The sequence below is a fragment of the Urocitellus parryii genome, chromosome 4, assembly GCF_045843805.1.
Source record: "Urocitellus parryii isolate mUroPar1 chromosome 4, mUroPar1.hap1, whole genome shotgun sequence".
Classification (NCBI taxonomy): domain Eukaryota; kingdom Metazoa; phylum Chordata; class Mammalia; order Rodentia; family Sciuridae; genus Urocitellus; species Urocitellus parryii.
Genome location: NC_135534.1, coordinates 32,827,861 through 32,854,354, shown reverse-complemented (window position 1 = coordinate 32,854,354; position 26,494 = coordinate 32,827,861). Strand labels below are relative to the sequence as shown.

General features: G+C 33.3%; 1 protein-coding gene and 1 pseudogene across 1 annotated transcript in view; one reads left to right on the top strand and one right to left on the bottom strand.

Annotated features, from left to right (window-relative positions):
* Ccdc73 (coiled-coil domain containing 73) overlaps nucleotides 1-26,494 on the bottom strand; it is a 120,754-nt gene that overhangs the window by 38,013 nt on the left and 56,247 nt on the right. Inside the window, exons 6-8 of the mRNA XM_026404255.2 lie at nucleotides 22,585-22,623; nucleotides 18,705-18,840; nucleotides 18,399-18,478 (exon numbers count right to left, since the gene is read on the bottom strand). Of these exons, the coding sequence (XP_026260040.2) occupies nucleotides 18,399-18,478; nucleotides 18,705-18,840; nucleotides 22,585-22,623 (255 nt within the window). The remainder of the gene's footprint in view (nucleotides 1-18,398; nucleotides 18,479-18,704; nucleotides 18,841-22,584; nucleotides 22,624-26,494) is intronic.
* LOC113193505 (bifunctional phosphoribosylaminoimidazole carboxylase/phosphoribosylaminoimidazole succinocarboxamide synthetase pseudogene) lies at nucleotides 5,929-7,670 on the top strand (annotated as a pseudogene).

The following is a 26,494-nucleotide window of genomic DNA, read 5'->3' as shown; positions in this document are numbered from 1 at the left end:
TAACTTCAAGCTTCCATGGGTAACAATGATGCCTCCCAGACAGTAGTGCATCCACTATGGTCAGCTGAGGTATGATACAAGGTATACAGTAATCAGCAGTGGGAGCTGGTTTTATGCTTTTGTCTTAAATATACTGCATGGTCTCCCGTTGGAAGCCAGGTATGAATTATGGATTTTGTTTGAGCCATTAAGGCGGGGAAGCTGCTTTTCTGGAAACTCCTGGGTAAAACTCCCCAATTTGAGAAAGCCCAGATCACGCTGGCACTGTGCCTTAGTTCACAGCCCTAAGTTCAAATGCAGCTGCCCAGAGCAACCACCAAAGAACCTGTTTTTCCCACTCTTATCCTGTTTTCCTGAAGAAGCTTGCCATTCTGAAACCTTTGATGTATTTCCCCTTAAATAAAGGACTGGCCTTTTTCACTTGTTCAGTTCCAGTTCCTATCAGGGCTGGAAGACCCACCAGGTGCCCCCTTTTTAAAAATCTAATTTCTGTCTTTGTCTTTTATACCTCAGTAATTATTTTCAGACTTTTTATTCTCCCAGCCAGTTCACATCTCCAAACAGGAATCTGCTCTACCAGAGTGCTGGTAACCCTGGCAGTTTCCCTTGCTCCTAATGATTTTTCAAGTCTGAGATGATCAACATTCTTCCAATAGATTCTTTTGCTGACTAAGTCAGCTTGCAATTAAGAATCCTGACAAATATACTTCAAATTTTTGGTTTCTGAACTACCTAAGCAATAGATTCTTGACTCTTTAGTTAAAAATAAAAAGCTGAAACAGTAGGATGGTTAAGGTTACACAATTTTAAAAATTGATTCATGTTCTCTATTTTTTAAAAAATTAAAAATTTCTTATGTGATTTTCAAAATAATATTTACAGTTACAGAAATAAGTAATTAGAGGACAGAAGATGACAAATAATTAAGTCCTAAGGAACTCCACTATTCACAGACTAAAGATGTCAGTATAAAAGGCCAAAGAGTACAGTCAACTGAGGTAGGAGGAAATCCAAGAGTGCAATATCAAGCAAGCAAAACAGAAGCAACAGAAAATAGGGCTGCCAATACTTCCGAGTTCTACATGTTACAGTTTCAGCCCACCCAGAGAGAAATTTACTATACTACATCATATTTCAAAATCCAGAAGAAAGGACTCATTAGTCTTAGCTTACATACCACCTTTGGATATGTGCATTGCATAAAGTGACTGCTAAAAGTAATCAAAAGATAGGGCTCTATACTCAGAAGAACAAGAAAACAAATTAATATCCTGGTATGATGAAACCAATCAGCATGTATTAAAGTAACGTAAAAAAGACTGAATAAAGGAGGAGAGGCAGGTTTGAACTGGGCCTTGAAGAATGAATAGTAGATTGAATATCCTCCATTTGTCCCTCCTTCACTTTCCACCCTTTCTGTACACTGCTTTGTGCCCTGCTGTGTGGCTAAGCTCTTTGAGTATAGGAAACCCCACCCTGCCCTCTGGCTCCTTGTTAGGTTAAATCTGTAGGAGGCATCAGTGAATCAGCAGGCTAGGAAAAGAAAGAGATTGAGGTATTTTCCCAGTTTCTGCCCTACCTAATCACAATTTGGCAATGGTGTTGTATCTTGACCAAGTCACAGCTTCTGACTTTGGCCTTCTTTTACAACCATAGCTAGTTCTTGCCACATTTCAGCATCTGCTTCATTCCCTTGCCCCTTCTAGTATAGGCATGGTAATTAACTCCCTACTACTTTTATCCTTTGGTACTTTACCATCCCTTGTTGGTCTTCCTTAACTCTTCCCACATTTATGTAAATAGCTTCTTCATTAAATCTTTCTCAATTACCAGTCCCAATGTGCCATCTGATTCCTAACACAACCTTGTTTAATACAAACAAAATAAAGAGAAGACATTTCAAGAGTGGGAGCAAAGGTAGAGGAAAGCAAAAGCAAAAAGGAAGAACTAAGAATAATACTAATGGCCACAAAGATTTTGGTTAAAATAGAATGGAACATATCTTTTAAGAAGTAGCAGGAAACAATGTTGAATATGTAGAATGGGCAAACCACAGAACCTCTGGAAAGCCAATTAAAGAAGTTTGGGACTTGATTTGGTGGGCAAAGGAAAACTACTCAACCCATCATTCCTTCTATATACACCAGGTACCTACTCTGTGTCAGTCATCTACAACTGGTACATTAAACCAGTATCTCAGTGAACTCTTGTCAAAAAAAGTGAATGAAATCTGAAGAAAACACAGGCTAAGAGACTATTACATTAATTCAGACATGAGATGATGAGTGTCTATACTATTTAAAAATGGGAAATGGGGGATAAGACATTCTAAAAAAAGATATCATCAACTGAACAAACAAAATGAAGATAAAAAATGATTCCAGAGTATGTAGATGAAGGTAGACAAACTGAAAAGGGGGAATGAAATATGAAAGGCAGAAACATAAAAATGAAAAATCTGCTTCTCTGATAAAAGAGATGAAATACATATTACAATTTCATTTAGGAGAGAGAAAATGTCATGAGATAGACTCTTAAGAAAGCCAAAATGGGGACTGGGGCTACTAGAAAACAGATGGCATGGGGCTGGGGTTGTGGCTCAGAGGTAGAGTGCTTACCTAGCATGCATGAGGCCCCCGGGTTCAATCCTCAGCACCACTTAAAAAAGTAAAATATATTGTATCTGTCTATAACTAAAAAGTAAATATTTTTAAAAAAGAAAAAAAACAGATGGCACATTGGAATTGGTAGAGCACTTGCCTTGCATGTGTGAGGCACTGGGTTTGATCCTCAGCACCACATAAAAATAAATAAAGATATTGTGTTCATCTACAACTACAAAAATTTTTTTTAAAAAGCCAAAATGCACAAATCATTAAGCCTAAGCTGTTACTATTTTTGGGAAGGGAGAGGGTTACTGGGTATTTGACCAAAGGGAACTTTAACACTGAGTCACAACCCCAGTCCATTTTATTTTTTATTTTGAGACAGGGTCTGGCTAAGTTGCTTAGGGCCTTGCTATATTAAATTGCTAAAGCTAGTCTCGAATTTTCAATCCTCCTGCCTCAGCCTCTCAAATCACTGAGATTACAGGCATGCGCACCACCACCACACCTGGCAAGGCTGTTACTATTCTCAAAACACATCCTTCATTTATATATATATTTTTTCATATTATAAAAGGTAGCACCCAAAGAATTTCCCCAAAGGAAGTGTCAGTGTACCAATAATTACTTACCTTAACAACAGCAAGATGGTTTCTTCTGAAGAGTTGTATGAATTTTTTTCAGGGATAATAGGATAGTGAAGAATCCAATATATGATTAACCTCAAAGTTAAAAGTCACAAAAAGGAAATAACCTACAACCAGTTGAAAATATGGAACTAGAGAACCAAAAACAGTAAGTAACATGTGTTTATAGTTCCAGCTACTCAGAAGGATGAGGCTCAAGTGGATCACTTGAGCCCAAGCATTCAAGACCAGCCTAGGCAATAAAGTGAGACACTATCTCTAAAAATAAGTAAATAAATAATATATTTTAAAACTTAAAAGAAGGGCAGGAAATGTGTATGGGAAGTCATTCCTGAAGAAAATGACTAGATTAAGAAATATAAACTCATTGAAAGACAGATGATAAAAGAAAAATAGAGAACTGAGGATAGTTTTGGAGAAACAGGAGAAAAGGGAATAATCAGGGAGCCAGAGGAATTAATTTGTTAGAGTACCAGAAAACCTTTAAATAGATCACTTTTACATAAATATCATAAAATTATGTTTTAAAGTTCCTTTATGCTTATAGTTTACTTTTTTAAACTTCATCACTTGTACAAAACACAGTATTCTTTAATGGAAAACAGTCTGAGAATACCCATAGGATGCCTTGGTTACAAATATCAGAAAATCATAACTAACCTACTAAATAATAAGTAAATTGACTCTCACATAACAGGGTGTCCAAAGTTAGGCAGGTTCTAGTGCTGGTTGATTTGGGCACCAAATGTGTGTTACCAAAGACTAATATCTTAATTTTTCCAGTTTCCATTCATAGGACTCTGCTTCTTTGGACTAATAAAAAGACGTATTAAATTGTGACTATCTCATTCTGGAACTCTTTCTAAAGAGAAAGAAAAAAATTTTCCTTGAACCACCTCCTGCTTACCAAAATTACTTCATATGCTCACTCTTTTTAGTGTATTTTAATTATATATAATTATATTTATACATGCAAATGACATACTTTTACCATATATGACCCCCATATGCTCATTCCTGAACTGAATGCTGGCATGAAGAATAAAGTGATATTAATTGGCTTAGACTGCTCATCAGAAATAGAAAGAGTGTTGTGAAATGATCACCACATCCATCCCAAGAAGATTTTCAGCTAACATTATAAAAGTTTCAGATTATTTAAAATATAACTCAAAAAAGTAAAATAATTAATTGATTACAAACAATATGCAGAATAAAGTGAAAATAAGTGAAGGATCTTTTTTATAAATTGCTTGACAGTAAATAATTCACCTACTCTCTTTGGGTCTCAGTTCCTTCTCCAAAAAAAGATCTTGGATCCAGTTAACAGTTTTCAAAATCGTGCAGTTCCATGGAGCTTTTGCAGGGATGCTTATGAAGAAGAGTAGCCAACAGATATAGTTCCAGAGTTCCTCCAACTCTCCCTTCAAATGAAGCAGCTCTACATTTATTTGCTTCAAACCCGAACACCTACATTTTAAACAAAGTATTCTGCTGCTCAAAGGAAGATGAAAACCATCAGATTAGATGATCCCTATGGTTCTATGAAATTTAGAGATGATCTGTAAAGGATAAATAGTTTTCAAAGAACTAATCATTGTAGAAATAGAATATAGTTCAAGCTTAAAGGAGGAAGAGCAATTGATCAGTCAAAAGGAATTTCAGTCTTTGCTATTGGAAAAGGCATTTAAGAGCAAATGAGAGATTCCAGTCTCTCTTCACAGCATGATCACTTTCTGCAGCACATTCATTCAGGATAACAGCAATAGCTGAGGTAGTGAACATTGGTTTTATCAGAGGACCTGAACAGACACTTCTCAGAAGATGATATACAATTAATCAACAAATACATGAAAAAATGTTCATCATCGCTTTCAATTAGAGAAATGCAAATCAAAGCTACTCTAAGATTTCATTTCACACCAGTCAGAATGGCAGCTATTATGAAGACAAACAACAATAAGTGTTGGCGAGGATATGGGGAAAAACGTACACTCACACACTGCTGGTGGGACTGCAAATTGGTGCAGCCAATACGGAAAGCAGTATGGAGATTTCTTGGAAAATTGGGAATGGAATCAACATTTGACCTGGCTGTCCCTCTCCTCAGTCTATACCCAAAGGACTTAAAAACAGCATACTATAGGGACACAGCCACATAAATGTTCACAGCAGCACAATTCACAATAGCTAAACTGTGGAACCAACCTAGATGCCCTTCAATAGATGAATGGAAAAAAATGTGGCATATATACACAATGGAATATTGCTCAGCAATAAAAGAGAATAGAATCATGGCATTTGCAGGTAAATGGATGGCATTGGAGAAGATAATTCTAAGTGAAGTTAGACAATCCCAAAACATAAATTGCCGAATGTTTTCTCTGATGTAAGGAGGCTGATTCATAGTGGGGTAGGGTGACAAAGCATGGGAGGAACAGACAAACTGTAGATAGAGCAGAGGGGAAGGGAGGGGGCATGTGGTTATTAATGATAGTAGAATGTGATGATCATTATTATCCAAAATACAGGTATGAAGACACGAATTGGTGTGAATATACTTTGTGGACAACCAAAGATATGAAAAATTGTGCTCTACATGTGTAATAAGAATTGTAATGCATTCTGCTGTCATATATAAATAAAAAAGAATTTTTTAAAAAACCTTTTAATTGTTAGATAGTCCAGAAAAAGTCCTCTTGAAATTCAAAGACCAAATTACAGCAGAAAATGCACTGTTTTAGCCAGCTTTTTTTTTCTGCTGCAACTAAAAGATCTAACCAGAACAACTGTAGAGCAGGAAAGGTTTATTTAGGGGTGCACTGTCTTAGAGGTCTCAATCCATAGAAGGCAGGCTCAGGCTCCATTTTTCTGTGCTCACAGTGAGGCTGAATATCATGGCAGAGAGAAGTAGCTCACATGGTGATCAGTAAGCAGAGACAGAGAGACAATTCACATTCTTCCAGATACAAAATATAGCCATGTGCCAAATTTAGCACTTCCTCCAGCCACACCCCACCTATCTCCAGTTGTCACTGTTAATCCCATCAGGGGATTAAGTCATTGATTGGGTTAAGGCTCTCATAACCCAATCACTTCTCCTCTGAACCTTCTTGCATTGTCTCATACATGAGCTTTTGGGGTACATCTCTCATCCAAACCATAACATGCATCTAGAAAGAATCATCCGGAAGGAAAAACTACAATCTCCAATAAAATTACCAGCTGTATTTTCAGTTGTTACAGGAAGCAGGCATCAAAACTGATTTCACCAGCTGGAGGGAGACAGCTTTCATTGTGCCCCAGGTGTGAAATGATTCTAATTTGAGTGGATTTGTAGAATAGTGATTTGTTCTTTTCTAAAAATAATTCCTGGCATCAAGAAAGTATATAAGTAACCCACTTCAATCTAATGTATGAAATATGATATGTCATGAGCTTTGTAATGTTGTGAACAACCAATAAAAAAAAAAGAAAGTATATAAGTTTTGCCCACCTCAAGTGGAACATTTTTCAAGGATGATGCCAACAATGATCCTTAGTTGTACGAGAAACAATTAATTGCTACAAAATTTTGCTTTGTTGAACTTGTTATAAGCCAGAATTAAGTAGATAAGTCATGCTACACATGTTTTTTTTTTAAAAAAAAATACTGAAGAAGCCCTGGTTGTCTCAGAACTGTTACACCCAGTGCTTGATATGAAGATTGAATCTAGTGTTTATGTAACCACCAAAAAAATTGTTCTTGCTGATGTCATTTATAATGACTTCTGGAGACTCTGGCCATTTGGAAATAGAAGCCAGCAGAAAAAGTTATTTTATTGTGACATGAAAATAACTCCTCAAAGGCTCCAGATGGTAAAGAAAAACAGTGGGTCACATAGAGAATAGAAATAGAAATCAGGAAGTCAATGCAGGGTTATAATACTGATGGGTGCAGCTTCTGATCTGAGTCACATGGAAAAAAAAAATCAAGAAGGCTTGTGGAAATTTTGAAATTCCATGTGAACTTCAGGTAACATCTGCCCATAAAGGACCAGAAGAAACTCTGAAGAGTAAAGATGAGTATGAAGGAGATGACATTCCTACTGCATTTGGGGCAGTGGAAGGTAGAAGGAATGGTTTTTGCCCAGTGATATCTGATAATACTGCCTATCCAGTTATCAGCTGTCCTCTCCTCACACTAAACTAGGGAGCTCAGGAAGTATGGTTATCTCTTCAACAATCCAGTGGTCTCAGATATTCAACCGTATTTTCTCATATAGCTCAGTTTGCTGCTCAGATATTTGGATTAAACAGCCATTTGGTATGGATCAAACTGCAAGCAAGCAATATTACCAAATGGATTTCCTTGAAGCAGTCTAACAAAAGATCAGAGAATATGATTCTGCTCCCTGCCCCTGCTACTGAGGGTTAAATCCAGGAGTGCTCTACCACTGAGCTACATTCCTAGCCCTTTCTATTTTTTAAGACAAGATCTCACTAAGTTACAAAGGCAGGCCTTGAACTTGTGATCCTCCTGCCTCAACCTCCCAAGTAGCTGGAATTTCAGGCATGTGCCATGGTGCACAGCTCAGAGAATATAATTTATAAGAAAGAATGTCGGGGCTGGGAATGTGGCTCAAGCGGTAGCGCGCTCGCCTGGCATGTGTGCGGCCCGGGTTCGATCCTCAGCACCACATACAAAGATGTTGTGTCTGCCAAAAACTAAAAAATAAAATATTAAAAAATTCTCTCTCTCTCTCTCTCTCTCTCTCTCTCTCTCTCTCTCTAAAAAAAAGAAAGAATGTCATTTCATTTCTTGGAGAAAAAACTACAAATTTCTAGTTTAGCTTCAGAAAAAAGTCAAGCAAGATGAAAACATGACTTTAAGACAGAGGAAACAAATTTATTAATGAATAAAAAAAGCAAACAGGCTGTTTTAATTGTCTTAAAAGCCTATATATACTAATAACTCACCTGTAGTTATGATGCAGAAAATCTGAGTCTGTCAAAACTACTTTAATCCTATTTTAAACTTAATTTCATACATTTCTATAGCATGTGAATGAAACTTTCTGAAATACTTTCTCATGAACTTTACAACTTTATATTTATTACATATGTATTAAACAGGAAAGGTATATATTATGATACTCATATTACAAATGAGAACACAAAGCCAGGGGCAAGGGGAGGGGCAACACCAGTATGTCCCGAGTGGTACACCTCCTTAAGACAACTATAGTTGAAAGGTTTGGTTTTAAAGAAAAAGTGAAGTGATGAGTTAATATAAACAGAATAAATGAGAAATATTATGCAGGGAATTCCATATAAGCAAGAACAGACTAATGGACTGAGTGAAGTAACTGGAATAAAAGACTAGAGGTAGGAGATTTGGGCATGTGATGGTACATATCATAGAAAAGGGTCCTCTGATTGCAGAAAGTGGAGGGCTGAATGAAAGTGCCCAATGGAAGCTCAGTTGCAATGAATTTCAAGGTAGGGACAAGCTAGTGTATAGTTCTACAGTCTAGGCATATAAGAAGATGGCAGCTCAATAGTATGAGTAGTCAACAATGTACCCTTTTAATAAATGTAGGATTTATCATGAATAACGCAGAAGAGAAAAAACTTATATAGCATGAACTGCTTGTGCTGTTATTCTATTATCATAAGTGAAATGGTTAAGATCACAGGGTCTGGAGCCAAATTTGTTTGCATTCCAATCTTGATTCTATTTTCCTTGTTTTGTAACTTTAGACAAGTTACTTAATACTGCCTCAAATTCCTTATCTGTAAAATGTAGATAATAAATTTTTTAAAGTTCCTGGCATATAAAAATCCATGCAAGAAATATTTCCTAAGTATCTACTATGTGCTAGACACATCATCTATTTACTAGGCTGAATACAGGGGATTCTCCGCTACAACTGTGGTGTGATATAGAATTTTTCCTGCTTGTAAAATAAAGTACTATGAAGTCTTAATAAATGTCATGAATAATTAAGTATTATTTTATGTAAGGAATTAAGATTCATTCCTCATGATTAATAAGAGTTTTGTTGAATAAGCTCTTCAGAAAAAGGTACCAAAGGGTACTTTTTGTATATTATATATACATATATGAAAACGTCACAGTGAAATCCATTAATTTGCACAATTAATGGGTTTGTACAATTAATGCATGTTAATAAAAAGATACTATATCTTATACTTAGTTTATGTTCCATGGCACTTTAATAGATTCAGAAATCTAACAGGAACTAAAAACTAGAATGGATATAAATAGAAAATAAAAATAAACATGAATAAAAATATGACTCATCTTTGTCTATAATAAAATTTGATGAAATCAAAGATTTGATTCACCCAGGATAAAGTAAATGGCAATAAAAATGACTGGTTAATGTCTGCCAAACAGACTATTAATGACACAACAGTTCAGTCAATTTGCAAGATTGCCTTAGAAAGTGGTAGACATAAGTATAATGCTGAGGGTTCCATAGTGATTGAATCAGTTAGCTTCATTATACAGCACTTTAGACTGCCATATTACAGAGAGATACTCCTTGTTTAACTGTGAACAAACCACTGCAGTTTTATTACCAATACTGGAAAACTTAAGCTTACCAGATGGTGAATTATTAGCATTATGTTAACTTTAAAAGAACAGCACATTTTATGGCTGAGAATAACCTTGACTATTGTAACCAACATTCCTAAACTGTGAGTTTAAAATAGTTTATTTCTGTATTCTAAGTTTATAGTCAAGAATATGCTAAACAACAATTATAAAAATTAGACACTACAATAAATAATTATTCTACTCCAAAGGCAAAATAGTCTTTGACTTAACTTATTGAACAATTCATTGATTCTATCATTTCCACCCCAGTTAAATATCTTAAAACATGAGATGATAGTTTAAATGACTATGGATATTGAAAGATCAAAAATTAAATCTAGTTGTTTTGGTAATTCATTTCTTAAGAATTTATGAAATTAATTCAAAGGTAAAATACCTGATAGAGGATCATAAAAATTTTTGGGGGGAGAGTTATAGGAGATTGAACCCAGAGATTCTTAACCACTGAAGCACATCCCTCACCCTTTTTTATATTTTATTTAGAGACAGGGTCTCCCTGAGTTGCTTAGGGCCTTGCTAATTGCTGAGGCTGGCTTTGAACTCATGGTCCTCCTGCCTCGGCCTCCAGAGCCACTGGGATTACACGTGTGTGTCACCATGCCTGGCCATAAAATTTTAATCTCAACTCATATTTACACATTTGACTAATACTTATATTGTATTGTTATGCAGTATTTAGTAAAATACTATCAGAGTATTTAAAAAATCTCTTATGCTCAACTGATTCTATTTTTAAAAAAAGAAACCAATGATATTGACTTTAATATGATGTATATCATTCTTTACATAATAGTAATACTTGCTTTCAAGTGGCTTTTTTTATACTAAGATAACTTTTAAAGGAAACCCAGCAATTATTTTTGAATCTTTATTTTTTATTAGGTTTTCCTAAAGCAAAATACAACTATATGAAGTAAACAAACATTCAAAGTAATTTAGAAAGCAAATTACTGGATGACTTATTTTGTACTAGTAATCTGTTCAAAGTTTACTCCTAAGACACAATGTCCTATTAATAAGACGTATATGGCTAAAACTTATATTCACTTATATAGCTTACAGTTCTCTGAAGAAATCAAGGACGACTGGTTTTTCAAAGTTTTTTTCTTCCCCAATGTTACAAAATGCAGCAAAGTTCTATGCTTTTCTACCTTTTTCAAATAACTGAAAACGAAAACTATTGGAATCAGCTGTCTTAAGGGAGATATCCTAAAATGTATCAATTCCTATTAAAATAGTTGTTTTAAAATAGTAAGAAGGTTTATAAAATGAGTTAGGGATAGAAAAACAGTGTATGGCTGGTAAAAATAAAAAGTAATAATTTCTTCCATCTTTCTCTATTATGCATTAATTAATCTTAAGAGCACAATAAATTAAAATCAAAGACCTCCACAAAATGATTTTCCACTGAAAAATATGCTTTTGATTTTATAGCCTTTATAAGCTTCTAAATATCCTGAACTTTTAGTACATTGTCTGTTTTCTAACCATTTTATTCAAAGCTATTAGTGCAGCAAATAAACAGCACATGCTTTGATCTCATTAAATTACAACTTATAGTTCCTAGAGTCATAAATACTGTGCAGTTTTCTCCTTCACCCCTCCATTTCTGGCATGAGGTAGTCTGTTTAATATCACTATCTCCTTGAGTGCTCTGACATTTACTCAGACAAACAGCAGAGGTTATGAATGTTTCTCATAGATAATATCGGGAATTCTTCATGATTGCCATAATGGTGAACCCAGCATTCAGAACTATAATACCTAGTTTTATCTAACAACTAAGTTTGATCTGTTTAACTGCTTCACAAAAAAGGAATTCCACCTTATCACAAACCAATAACTTAACTGTTCTGGACAAAATCAGTATAAAAGAAAAATGAAAATTATCTTTGGGAAATTAATGTTTAGAAGTTTTAAATGAGTGATATAACCAATGTTGCTAGACTCGATTAGTTTCTGAAAGAGAGTAAAAAATAAAAGTCATTGTTAAGATTAAAAATCAAATCCACATAAAATACACAAAATATAAAAATTGTGTACCTAGAATGTCTAAAATATTAAAAATCAGCCCTTCAAACACATTTTATATTGCTCACCTCTTGCAGTTCTTTAGACTTTTAAGTCTCAAAGATAATGAAATCCTCTCCCTTGGCCCTTTCATATAGTCTCTTCCCAGAACAATTAAGCTACAATGGACACACTGACGGTAATGCTTTCTAGAATGACAGAGGCCACCACTGCATAACCTATTACCACATTTAGGTGGCCCTGGCTGAGGCCCCATGGCCTGAGAAAAAGAAGCAAGTGTTCTCAAGAGCAATATCATTCCACTCATGCATAGAAAGGGACATTCTTCACCCTCTTAAATAAATCCGCCAAGGGTATCTCTCCCTGGATTTAGAGGAGCATCATCTACTCTACAGGTCAGAGTCTTAAATTATGTATTAGAATTTGATAGTCTATTTTGTTACAATGAAACATTTGTTTATATTTAAAGCAAATATATAATTTCATACTGAAATTTATACTATATAATCTTTTTAGTAATAATACAGAAACTAGCTGCATAAAGATAAATGAATATTTTAATATAATTGCCAAATATGGATACTATTTAAGTTACTGACAAACATATTAAATAAAAAATAAATTAGCCTAAGAGATGTTACTGAAAATGTACTTATTCATGACTACTGGATTAACATATAGTTATTTATATTTGAATTTAAATTTATATTGATAATAATGAATGGTCCTTTTTAACTATTCTCTGATTTGGAATTCCAGACAAATTTTTAAAACTATAGCTATTCCTCCTTATGTTAAAAAGAGTTATCTTTATATTCAAGGATAAAAGAAACATTTTATGCACTAAATGAAATATAAGATTTTTTTAAGTGGGGGTACCAGAGCTTGAACTGAGGGACACTCATCTAGTGAGCCACATCCCCAGCCCTATTTTATATTTTATTTAGAGACCAGGTCTCAATGAGTTGCTTAGTGCCTTGCTTTTGCAGAGGCTGGCTTTGACCTTATGATCATCCTGGTCTCAGCCTCCCAGTCCCTGGGATTATAGGTATGTGTAACCATGCCCAGCAAGACAGAAGACTTTTTAAGAATAGAAATATATGATTATTCATCATCCATCTGAATCTTCTCTAACTTACCAACACCTATGCTCCTACTTTCTGATCTCTCAGGTATAAGAAGAGAGTCCAGGGAATATATAGTGAATTTACTGACAGTTATTAGATCAATGATTTATATACAACAACATGTTGTAATGTTACAAATATTAATAGTCTTTGAATTCGTGCATTAAAGCATGTCATTCATCTGGCAGCATACTCTTCAAAACTTATGCCTGGGTCTCCAGATCCTTAATAATATTTTAATTTCAGTAAAATTGTATTTAAAGATAGAGGGATTTCCAATTTCTCAATGGGCATGTAAAGAGCTTAGAAGTCCCCACTCCATCCTAACAACAAGTAAAAAACTGAGCGAACTGAAAAATCAACAACTCTCTTTAATCTGTCATAAAAGTGAGGTCATAGGGCAAACTGAATAAGAGAGAGAGACAGGAAAATACAGAAAATCACAATTTAACTGGAGCAGAAACCTCCACAAGAACCCATGCCAGGGTAAAAAGACCTAAAAAGTAATTGTTAAATTGCTAGAGGCTCACTGTGGACAACTCTAAAGTTGAAAATTCCTGGGGTACCCCATAATAGGGGTGTAGGGGTTATATTTGTGGGTATTACTTCCAGAAACTCTACCAGATCTCACAGTGAACATTGGTGAAAAATCTCCTTGTGCTTCAAGATGGGGGAGGGAAAGAGGAATCATTTTGAAATATATCAAAGCATATTCTTCTTAACAAGAGCTGTCTTCCAAAGAATCTAGTTTAAAGAAAACACCAAATCAGCTATAGTTATACCTACCTAATCTACCTGGAAAAGAAAATATCCAACTCTAGCCCCGTCTAGTCATTCTATCCCTACTGAAAAACACTGTTGAAGTTCTCAATATAGTGGCCCAGGTTCACCAAAAGATAGACCTAATAATAAAACTACAGAATGCTTCCCTTCCCCTGACACCTTATTACTAAAAGTCTAATTACCATCGTTCTTGCTACCCACTATATCATGTTCACTTTTCAACAAAAAAAATCATAAGATATATTAAAACACAAAGAATAAAATTTCAAAGGGCTGAACAAACATCTGAATGAAAGTCAGCTATGACAGGAATGCTAGAATTATCAGGCCAAGAGTTTTTACAAGTATGATTCATATGGTGAGGATTTTAATAGAAAAAGTAGATAGCATGTAAGAACAGATCAATAAAATAAGCAGAAAGATGGAAATTTTAAGAAAGAGACAAAATGAAATGCTAGAGATCAAAACTACCATGAAGAATTCTTCTTGTGGACTCATTAGTAGTTTGCACATGGCTGAGGAAAAAAATCTCTATTCTAGAGAATATGACAAAAATTCCCAAAGCTAAGAAAAGAAAACAAAATTTAAAAAGAACAAAATCCTGAACATAATACCAAGAATGGTGTGACAACTAAAACTGTGTAACATATACATAATGGAAATACCAGAAGAAGGAGAGAAAGGAACAAAAGCAATATTTTAAGCAACAATGACCCAGGATTTTCCAAAATTAATGTCAGATACCAAACTACAGATCTAAGAAGCTCAGAGAACATGAAGCCAGGATAAATGCAAAAAAAAAAAAAAAAAAATCCATCGGAACTGGGGAAATAGCTCAGTTGGTAGAGTGCTTGCCTTACATGCCCAAGGCCCTGGGTTTGATCCCCAGCACCACACACACACACAAAAAAAAAATTCACAATAGAAGTAGAGAGTAGAATAGTGTGGCCCCTAGAGGTTGAGAAAAGTAAGGAGGAAGAGAGATAGAGGAAGGCTGGATAATGGGTACCAAAATATAATTTCATGGGAAAAGTAACTTCTAGTGTTCTACAGCACAGTAGGGTGACTAATAGTTCACAACAATTTATTATATATTTACAAAAAACTAGAAGAGAGGAATTTGAAGGTTCCTAACACAGAAATGATAAATATCTAAGGAAATTGAAATGCTAATTATCTTGATTTGATCATCACACATTGAATACATTTATCAAATTATCACACTATATTCCATAAATATATTCAATTATTATATTTCCATTAACAACACTTAAAAAGGTCAAGATAGACATCCCTCCAAAGATATACAGATGGCAAATATGCACATGAAAAGATGATCACATCATATGTCCTTAGGGAACTGAAAATCAACAAGATACCACTACACACCAATTAGAACAACCAAAATCCAAAATGACTGACATCAAATACTAGTGAATATTTGATAGTGAGGGATGTTTGTACATCTATACATAACAGGAGTATATGGGAACTTGGTACTTGCTATTCAATTATACTATAGACCCCAAACTACTTTAAAACTAAACTCATTAACTTAAATATATTAAATAAAAATAGTGAAATTCTATGTATATAAGAAGACATTAATGTTTGGGGATTTTTTTTCTTTTCTTTTTTCTCCTTTCAAAGCAGAATCCTTTACCTAAAGCATTTACTTTGAAAAGAAATTAGTACTTAAAGCAGCCCGCCCCCAGGGGAAAAAAAAAAAAAAAAAGAGCAGACTGCTTTGGAGTTAAGATGACAACACTAACCCAAATAAATAGAAATAATTGTTCTTCAAATTTATGATACTTCTGAATTGCACCATTCATACTTCTAAAAAAATTTAGTTGTAGATAGACACAGTATCTTTATTTTATCTATTTATTTATTTTTATGTGGTGCTAAGTAAGGATGGAACCCAGTGCCTCAGGCAGGTGAGGCAAGTGCCCTACCACTGAGCCACAACCCCAACCCCATTCATATTTTTTCATTCCTTGAATTCAAAATATATTTTTACAAACTGGCTAGATAAAAAAATCTTTCACCATGAAACAGAATTTTCTCTGTACTGAATCAATTAGTCTACATAGAAACTAAATTCATAATTTTTGGCCTCACTAATGATATGCCCTGACCAAGCATACATTCACAGTCCCACCTGGAAATATATGGCACATATAAATTAGGGTATTTTGAAGATGGTTTATTTGCAAATGTGTCGACAGGATATAAAAGAGTCACAAGGATTGAGATTGTACAACCTTGTTCCATCAGTGGAGCTGTCAGCAACTTTAGCAAACAATAAGAAGGTTACTGGAACTCAAAAAGGGAATAATGTATAAAATAGGCTAATTCAACAGAAGTGGTGATCTGGTGAGTGACATGGCCAACCTGAAGTGATCACACAGAGAGGGATCAGAGGGTTTAAATACCCTGATTTCTTTTCTTTCCTTTCTCCCATCTTCTACCCAGGCTTCACTGGCTTTGTTGTACCTCCTTAAATAAACTACTGGAGCCACTTTCTTTTGTCTAGCTCCAGCTCTTGTGTGGACTGGATCTATCAGGGGCTCCGCTTTGGAAAATATATTTCTGACTCTTTGTCTTTTGTTCTTCACTAATTATGCTAGACTTTAATTTCTCAGGTGGCTTACACCTTTTGTAAGAAGAAAAACCCTCCATGGAGACACTGGCTGTCAACCTATAAGTCACTAGATAAATATTGAATGAATGAATGAATGGTGCTAATGAAGCTGACATACAGTAAATGTTCACTATCTATTCACATCACCATAAAAATTCAAGTCACTCAAACCTACACAAACACAGTTATCTCATACTAGACAAAGGTGCCAAAAACACACATTGGAGAAAAGATAGCCTCTTCAACAAATGGTGCTGGGAAAACTAGAAATCCATATGCAGCAAAATGAAACTAAACCCCTTTCTCTCAGTATGTACAAAATTCAACTCAAAATGGATCAAGGATCTAGGAATTAGACCAGAGACCCTGCGCCTAATAGAGGAAAAAAAGTAGGCCCAAATTTTCATCACATTGAATTAGGACCTGACTTCCTTAACAAGACTCCTAAAGCACAAGAAATAAAATCAAGAATCAATAAATGGGATGGATTCAAACTAAAAAGCTCTTCTAAGTGGAAAGAAACAATCAATGAGGTAAAGAGAGAGCCTGCATATATATGGGAACAAATTTTTGCCACAGGCACATCAGATAGAGCACTAATCTTATAAAGAACTCAAAAATCTTAACACCAAAAAAACAAACAACCCAATCAATAAATGGGCTAAGAAGCTGAATAGACACACCTGAAGATGATACACAGTCAATCAACAAATATATGAAAAAATTTTCAACATCTCTAGCAACTAGAGAAATGCAAATCAAAATTTACTCTAAAATTTCATTTCATACCAGTGAAAATGGCAGCTATCAAGAATACAAACAACAATAACTCTAAGCGAGGATGTGGGGGAAAGGCACACTCATACAAATTGGTGCAACCAATCTGGAAAGCAATATGGAGATCCCTTAGAAAACTTGGAATGGAACCACCATTTGACCCAGCCATTCCACTCCTCAGTCTATACCCAAAGGACTTAAAATCGGCATAATATAGTGACACAGCCACATCAATGTTTATAGAAGCTCAATTCACAATAACTAAACTGTGGAACCAACCTAGATGCCCTTCTGCAGATGAATGGATAAAAAAAACTTTGGAATATTACTCAGCATTAAATAAAAATGAAATATTACTTAGCATTAAAAGAGAATAAAATAGCATTTGCAGGTAAATGGATGGAGTTGGAGAAGATCTTGCTAAGCCAAGTAAGTCAATCCCAAAAACCAAAGGCCAAATGTTCTCTCTGATAAGTGGATAATGATCCATAATGCAGAGGAGGGCATGGGAAAAATGGAGGAACTTTGATGGGGCAAAGGGGAGGGAGGGAAAAGGAGGAATGGAGATAGAAAAGATGGTGGAATGAGATGGACATCATTACCCTAGGTACATATCTGACTGCGCATATCGTGCAACGCTATATCGTATACAATCAGAAAATGAAAAGTTGTGTGGCAATTGTGTACAATGAATCAAAATGCATTTAGCTGTCATATATAACCTAATTAGAATAAATAAATAAATTAACTTTAAAAATTCAAGTCACTGATTATAAGTCAAAACAATTTTTGAATGGATTGGAATTAATTAATTATTAAATGTACTAGAATCGTAATTCAAAATTTATGAATCATGTTCTATCAAAAAAATTCTACCAAACTGTTTTCTAATAATATTCCATAAAACTGATTATTTTAGACTATAATTAATTAATATTTACTGAGGATTGAACCCAGGGGCACTCTACCACTGTGCTACATCCCTAGCCCTTGTTTTTATTTTGAGACAGGGTCTCACTAAGTTGCTTAGGACTTCACTAAATTTCTGAGGCTGGCCTCAGCCTCCCAAGTCACTGGGATTACAGACATGCACCACTGCACCCACCTTAGAGTATATTTTTTTTACTCAATACTACAAAATTATATTAATCATACCTTCTTCAAACTGCATATTTCAGATTCTTGTTTTTTATTTAAAGTTGAAAGTCTTTTGTTTAATTTTATTGCTTCTTGTACTGCAACATCAAAGACATTAGGAAAATATTATATTCATCATATATTTCAAAGAAAATACCACGAACACAGGAAAACAGTTCCAATGTAATTTAAATAATTTTTATTTAATTTAATGTTAAAGTGCCATTTACTACTACTAATGTCAAGTAAATTCAATTTATTCATGATAAAATCTATTTAAATATTCTTTCTTGAACATGTAAGTTTAAACAAAATAGCACCTACCATTTTGTTCTAACTTTCCATGATTCTCTTTTACCAATCCAAATTGTTTTGTTATTGTAGCATAGTATTTCTCAATTTCATTCAGTTGTTTATGATAATCACCTTTAGCCAAAAGATGTAACTGGACATTTTGTTCCTATTTTAAAGAATAAATGTTATATGTACCACACACACACACACACACACACACACACACACACACACAAATATATATAGTGGTAAACAACTCTTGTTAATAATATACCAAAAATAAAAGTTATGAAAAAGTGCTGAGTACACAATAGAAAAAAAATGATTAGTTAACAGATATTTCTAAATCTGTATAAAACTTAAAGCAAACTTTCCTTTCCCCTGGAATAAATATAGTCAATTTCATTTTATATTTCTTTTGTTTACAATGTCTTTTTCTTTCTTTTTCAACATCAACTTTTATTTATAAAAAGTTAATCAGCCTAGCAATAAATAAAGTAGGAAGATATTAAAGCATTAGTCTTAGAACCCTAGGAAATCATTTTTCTTTGTCTAAATCACATGAATAATTAGAACCTAACCAGAGCATGGTTTTGATTCTTTGTGCCTTCACTTGCAAGTATAATTTTGGTGTGCAACTCAGGTAATTTTTCTGAGATTAATTTTAATGAATATAGTACCTTCTCACTACATTAAAAATGAAATGATAAAGACAATATTTCTGTGATAGAAAGGCAATATAGTTGAGTAGAAAACCTACTTAAACTGGAGAAATAATTGGTTAAAAAAAAAAAAGACTGGATCCTACTTATAGTATAATAAGGGTCCTATTACCTTCAATTAAAAGAACTCTCTTTTTAAATTTTTTCTCTTTTCACATTTTTTATTGGTGCATTATAGTTGTACATAATTATGGGATTTGTTGTTACACATTCGTACATACATATGATATAACTATATAATTTGGCCAAATCACTCCCCAACACTTCCCCCTTCTGTTCACGCCCCAGTCCCGTTTCTCTACTGACACCCCTTTGATTTCATGAGATTTCTGAGATGACTAATAGTTAAGTACATATTGTTTTTGTTCTTTTTACCTCTTAAATTGATGTAAATTATTTTTCCTTTTATATAATTTTATTATTTGATGCAAGACTTAGTCCAAGAAAATAATGTCAGATGTACTGCTTTCTAAACACATATGTACCTAATTTAAAACAAATGTAACCTATTAAAATCAATATTAGAAAAAGGACAACATATGCATAATTATGTGTGTGTATATGTGTGCAGAGACATAAAGTTTACTTTAAAGCCTTGATGCATTTAAAATAGTAATAGTAATAGTATTATTTCAAAATAATATTTATACATAATTTTTAAATATACATTTACTAATAAAAGATCTAGCTGTACAATTTCCTCCCTTTTCCCATTTACTTAAGGAAACTAATTTTTGGAGACAAAATTAACTTCCTTAAAACAGTTAGCTATAAATAAATTTTAGAGGAAAAGATAAAAATCCAAAGATAAACTTCATATATTCTTAATTTTCAATTTTGCAACTTCTAACTTCTTCAATATGAACCCAAACTAATTTAATGGAGTTATAAAATTCAATTTTTAAAATGCAAAAGCATCTTTCTTAAGATAGTTTTACCTTTCTAATCTAAAGATGTAAGGCAAATACTACTTACAAAATTATGCTAATGTACATGTGTACAGATAAACATAATATTTATTATCCTGAAGTTATTTCTAGACAAGTCTTCAGTCTAAAAACATTCTACTCTGAAAGAAAATATGATTATTCTCAATAATATCAAAAGCTTCAATATTGAAACTTTGCTTTAATAAAAATCTGAGAAATAAATATGACTTAAACATGGTTTGATAAGTTTTTACTTCCTTAAATAAGCAGAATTAACTTACACAGGTATACAACACAGCCACCAATAAATTCAGTTACACAACATATTATCTGCACAGTAATTACTTCAAACAACAGGGGAGATTTTTTTCAGTGACCAAATCACAATGATAGTTAACTCAATTTTCTAAAGCTTTTCTTTAACATGTTTTGCTGTATTATTTTATTGGTAATGACTATGATTTTTTTTCAAAGGGTGATTTGGGTAGGGATGAACAAATCTTTTGATTTATGTGTGATATGTTAATTTATCTAGAAATGTATCACCACTTTTATAAGAAAATTAATTTACTGAATTCCTAGAAGACAGAAGTTTGTAGTAGTTTACTGCTCACCTATAGCAGATCATGAACTTCTTTAAAAGTTGCTTACTACTTTTCTGAAATAATTTGTTTTAAGACATTTGACTTTATTGCTTCCCAAAGTCCCTCCTTGGCACTATTATAGTGGCTATCTTGGACCGTGTTGTACCCATAAAGACAGATAATATAAAAGAATAATGTACCGCTACAAATAAAATAAGATTAACTTTGAATGAAAAGAAGGATGTAAATTATATAAAAACAGCAAAAATAATAATAAAAGAATTATAATGTAAGATAAATATATCCAAGAATGTTTAGAAAAAATATTATTTTTAACTTTTAAATAAGAAATATAAATATTCAGCCAGAGTGATCATGGAATATTAAATATACATATCAATATCTAATTATTTTAAGTGAAAAGTAGTATAAATGCTTTGAACAACTATCAGAAAAAATATTATAACTCAATAATTTTGGTATGTTAAGAGGTTATAATTCACAATAACAAAAAGCTTCGAAGTATGACCAAAAACTAGAATAGGTAAAATACATGTTTCCATGTTTTTTTTTAAGATTTTAAGTATCTGTTTAATCAAATTTTAAACTGAAATAAAACAAAACACATTATATGTTGCCTTTGATCTTTAACTTGTAGCCTTATCTCCCAGGTCAAAGGGCACATTATTCAATTTCACTATATTTTGTGTAAAATCACTGTAGCGTTGAAGATGACTTTCAGAACAAATGTCATGGTACTTAAAGCTAAAGTGGAATCTAGTTTTTCAGCTTCTTAATTAAAATCACAGTTTAAAATAGTCTGACAATATTATTTTATTTTTTCCAGTTGAACAGCAACAGAATTTTCACATCTTTTATTCAATCAAGCTTAGCAATCTTTCTATGGGCTCTTTTATTTTATAACAGACCAAAACAATTTAAAGAAGCAAAATACTTACTTTATGTTTTTATATTTAATATCATAAGGAATGACCTCTGATTTCTTACATACACCCATATATATATATATATATAAGCCATACTCAAAAATTAATTTTTCTTGCTTTACAGTTTGCTCCAATGAAGACTGAAATAGTGTAAACCCACTCAAGAAGTCTTTTGAAGATTTAAGTGGATATAAAAGAATTTTGTTCAACACATGCACAAAAAAATACTTCTGAATAAATTGGACTAGAAAAGGAGAATATCAAAGTAAATATTCTATAAAATATTATGCTATAAAACAAAAATATTAGTTTTTTATATATAAGGAAAAAGAAATTCACAATAAATACTTGTTGAATAACAAATAATGAGTTCTGCATTCTAAATGTAGAACATTAAAGGATAAATGCCATACCCCAATATGTATTTCAATTTTTTTAGTCTACAATAACTATTTTTTTCCATAAATATGTAGGAAAAAATCATTAAAATAATAGGTTTTATAATTTATTCTATAAAATATAAATACCATGTAATCTGCAAGTAACTTTGTAAAATAATTTAAATTACACAGTATTTAAATTATGTCAGATCTTTACAGGGGAGAGCAATATCCAGTTTTAAGTATTCCAGTTTTTACTATAAATATCACATTTACATTCACAAAATTACTATGCATCTTATGTACTAATCCAAGTGAAAAAAAAAAGGTATTTTGTAACTTTCTTACCATTTCACTCACTTTCTTCTGTAAAGAATATTTAGAAACCTTGAAAAATAGAGGGGGAAAATCTCATTAAAATTCTTTACCACAAATTCCCTGTGATATCAAAACTGCATGCTGTAAAATTAGGTACTTATTTCTATGCACAGTTTTTGGTGATTTTTTTCAAAATTTTATTTACAATAACCCTCTTCCTTATAACAAAAACAATACATTCTTTTATTCAACACATATTCATAGCATCTGTATGTGCTAGACTTTTTCCTAGGTTCCTGGGATATAGCAGCAAGCAAAACAAAGTTCTTGCCCCTTTTGGGGGGGGCAGAGCAGGTACTGGGGATTGAATTCAAGGGCCCTTGGCCACTGAGTAACATCCCCAACCCTATTTTATATTTAGAGACAGGGTCTCAATGAGCTGCTTAACGCCTGAAGCTGGCTTTGAACTCAAGATCCTCCAGCCTCAGCCTCTCAAGCCACTGGTATTACAGGTGTGCGCCACTGCATGCAGCTCAAAGCCCTTACTCTTAAGAAGCTTTCTTTAAGGTAGTGCATGCCTGTAATCCCAGAGACTCCCAGAGAGTCTAGAGGCTGAAGGAAGAGTATCCCAAGTTTGGGGCCAGCCTAGGAAGCTTAGTGAGACCCTGTCTCAAAAAATAAAAAGGGCTGGGGATATAGTTCAGTGGCAAAACACTCCTTGGTTCAATCCATATTTCCACCAACACAAACCCCCCCCCCAAAAAAAATGTTTTCTTTCTAGAGGGAGTGTTGGTTAACAAATATAAGTAAAAAGTGTGTTAAAGAGTGATAACTAGCCAGGCACAGTGGCACACACTTGTAATCCCAGTAACTTGGGAGGCTGAGGCAGGTTCAAGGCCAGCCTCAGCAACTTAGCAACCTATTTCTATGCATTTATAGTTTAAAAGAGGCTCAGAAGGAAGTGATGATAATAAATGTTATTTTAACTTAATATGTAATAAATGGCTTTCCAGGACAAATATACAACATAACCTTTTTTTGGTACTGGGAATTGAAACCAGGGTTGACTTACCACTGAGCTAAATCCCAGCCTTTTGTTGTTGTTGTTTTTGTTTGTTTGTTTGTTTGTTTTGAGGTAGGATCACACTAAGCTGCCGAGGCTGGCAATCCTCCTGCCTCAACCTCTGGAGTCATTGGGATTACAGGCATGCACCAACTCACCCAACTTCAACTTAACCTTTCAATGGATACACATTAATTTAACTTTACCTAATTGTTCTCATTTGTATGGCTTTACCCAGTATTTCATTTTTAGTATTATGAATTATTCTGAAATAAACATACTTGTACCTAGAATTTTGTAGTTACTCATTTTAGCAGGACAAATTGAAAAAAGTGAAATTCTTGAGATTTGCTCATTTTCATAGGCTTTTAAAAATTGCTACATAGTAGTTAACTACATAGTGACTGACCAAGTTAAACTCCAACCAGCCATTATAAGTGCTCAATTTCTTAAACCCTATTTACATTTGTTAAATTTTAAACAAAAATACAATGATTACTTCACATTTCCTATGAATTAAATTGTTAGCCTACTTTCATGAATGAGCTGATCAATTTATTTCATTTTAGTAGAATTGACTATGTGTGACTCATTTCTTCAACAAATACTGAATGTTCATTGTAGGCAAAACATTGATGAAGATATTGGGGATAGTACACTGGAACCACAAAAATCCTGCACAATTTAAATTCTGGGTAAGTCATATCATAAATAAGTTGAAACATATGGTATATTAGATATTAATAAGTGCTAAAGAAAAATAACAGATCAGGGAAGAAGATTACATAGGATGGTTAGGAAAGACCTTTTTGAGAAAGCAACTTCTGAGTAAAGACTTGGAGAGAAGGAAGAGTATTTCAGCAAATGCAAAGGCCCTAATGGGGACAATACTTGATATGTTTAAAGAACAGCAGGGATACCCATGAGGTTGGGAGGAAGTAGGCAGGAGAAGAACAGCCAAAGACAAGTTTAGAGATGGGTAAGAGAAAGCAGAAAAACCCAAATCATTGCAAGCTTTATAATATGTGATAAGTATTTAGGTTTTAACAAGGAATGAAGCAGAAAGTTCCAAGCATAAATGTAACATAGGCTGACCTTTTTTTTTTTTTTTTTTTTTTTTTTTTTTTTTTTTTTTTAAGGATCATCTGATGTCATGTTAACACTAAAAGGGGACAGAAGTTGAGGAAGGAAAACCAGTTAACTGGCTACTGCAATAATCTAGATGAAAGGGATTGGTGAAAGGACTACAGTTTTTGTAGCTGACGGAGTTAAGTGAACTGAAAAAATATGCAATTAAAAAAAGGGGGATTTTATGGCTTCCTTTTAAACATGTCAAGTTTGAAAGTAATAGAATTAGATTGACATACAATCGTTTTATGTATGCTATATTTAATTTTTCATTTTTTAATTCTAAAAATCACATATGAATTGCTTTATAATGTCAAATACAGCTGTCTTTCTAATATAAGAATAAAACTATACTGATACTAATTAATGTATTAACTACAGAAGATAATCTCAAAAATGACATACACATGTTTATTATTATGGTTATTCCTTATTTTATGGAAATTAAGAATAGCTAAAATGCTTACTTCTTTAGAGAAAAACTGTTTTCCTATTAATTTTCCACTAATTGGATTTATGTTAATTGGAAATAAAGGTCCCCGAAACACAATGTTAAAAACGTTTAATCTTTTTCTCTTTCTGAAAAAAAAAATTAAATCCTAAACCCACTAGATGAGGCAGAACAAAGTAGGGAGTCTGTGAAGAAGTGGTGAGGAAGTCATGACTATAGCATTACAGAACAGGGTATCTATCAGGCCTGAATGATGAAAAAATGATTCCTGGTGAGAAGGAGGAGAGTCTATTGTAGGCAGTCAGAGAATGAGTAGGGTAGGGCCAGGGATGTAACTCAGTGGTAGCACAAGTGTTTAGCATACATGAAGCCTTAGGAAAATCCCCAGTACTAAAAGAAAGGACAAAAAGATGGCTAAGGCAAAATATATGAATAAGGCCAAAAAATGTAATAGGACATTCCATCTCAAGTTATCAGATTCTACTCAGGGAAAGGAAGGCATCCACCAGAGGAAGGAGGGGACAGCAGAATGATTGACTGGTTATGCATATGGTGATTTATCAAATAAATAAATATATTAACAGTAATTAAATTTCAAAATTTTCACTGAAAGAACAAAAAGGTCTAATTTACAGGAAGGAAATAAACTAAAATGAGCTTTTAGACTGCAGTGGGACATGGTATGAATTCATGATTTTCAATATATAAAAACTGATGTAGAAATAAGATAATTGTAAATGTTCATATGTATGTAAAGACATACACATATTCTCTTGCTGTATTCAAGGGGTCAGAAGAAATGATAGATACCCCATACTAATGTGTATAATAGTACCCAGATCTTATCTTCTACATACCATTTCTCCTCTAACAGGAACCAGTTCAACATGGAGAAATGATTCATTCCAGGAAAAGACTATGTAAAGTACAAGGTATTCTGACATATTTTATTTTTATCTGAAATCATAAAAATGGATACTGGGGTTGTGGCTCAGTGGTAGCACACTTACCTAGCATGTGTGAAGCACTGGGTTCGATTCTCAGCACCACATAAATAAAATAAAGGCCCATTGACAACTAACAAAATATTTTTTAAAAAATGAAATCATAAAAATGCTAAAATACTATAAAGACATGTCAAAACTAGCTTAAATGGACTCCTGCTGTCCAAAAAAATAATATGAGCATCAAAATAAATGATAGTCACAGTTTTTAATCCATTGAATAAAATAATAAACTAAATTTATATTGATATTTAAATATATAAAAATAAACACATTTTTTAAAAATTGATATTC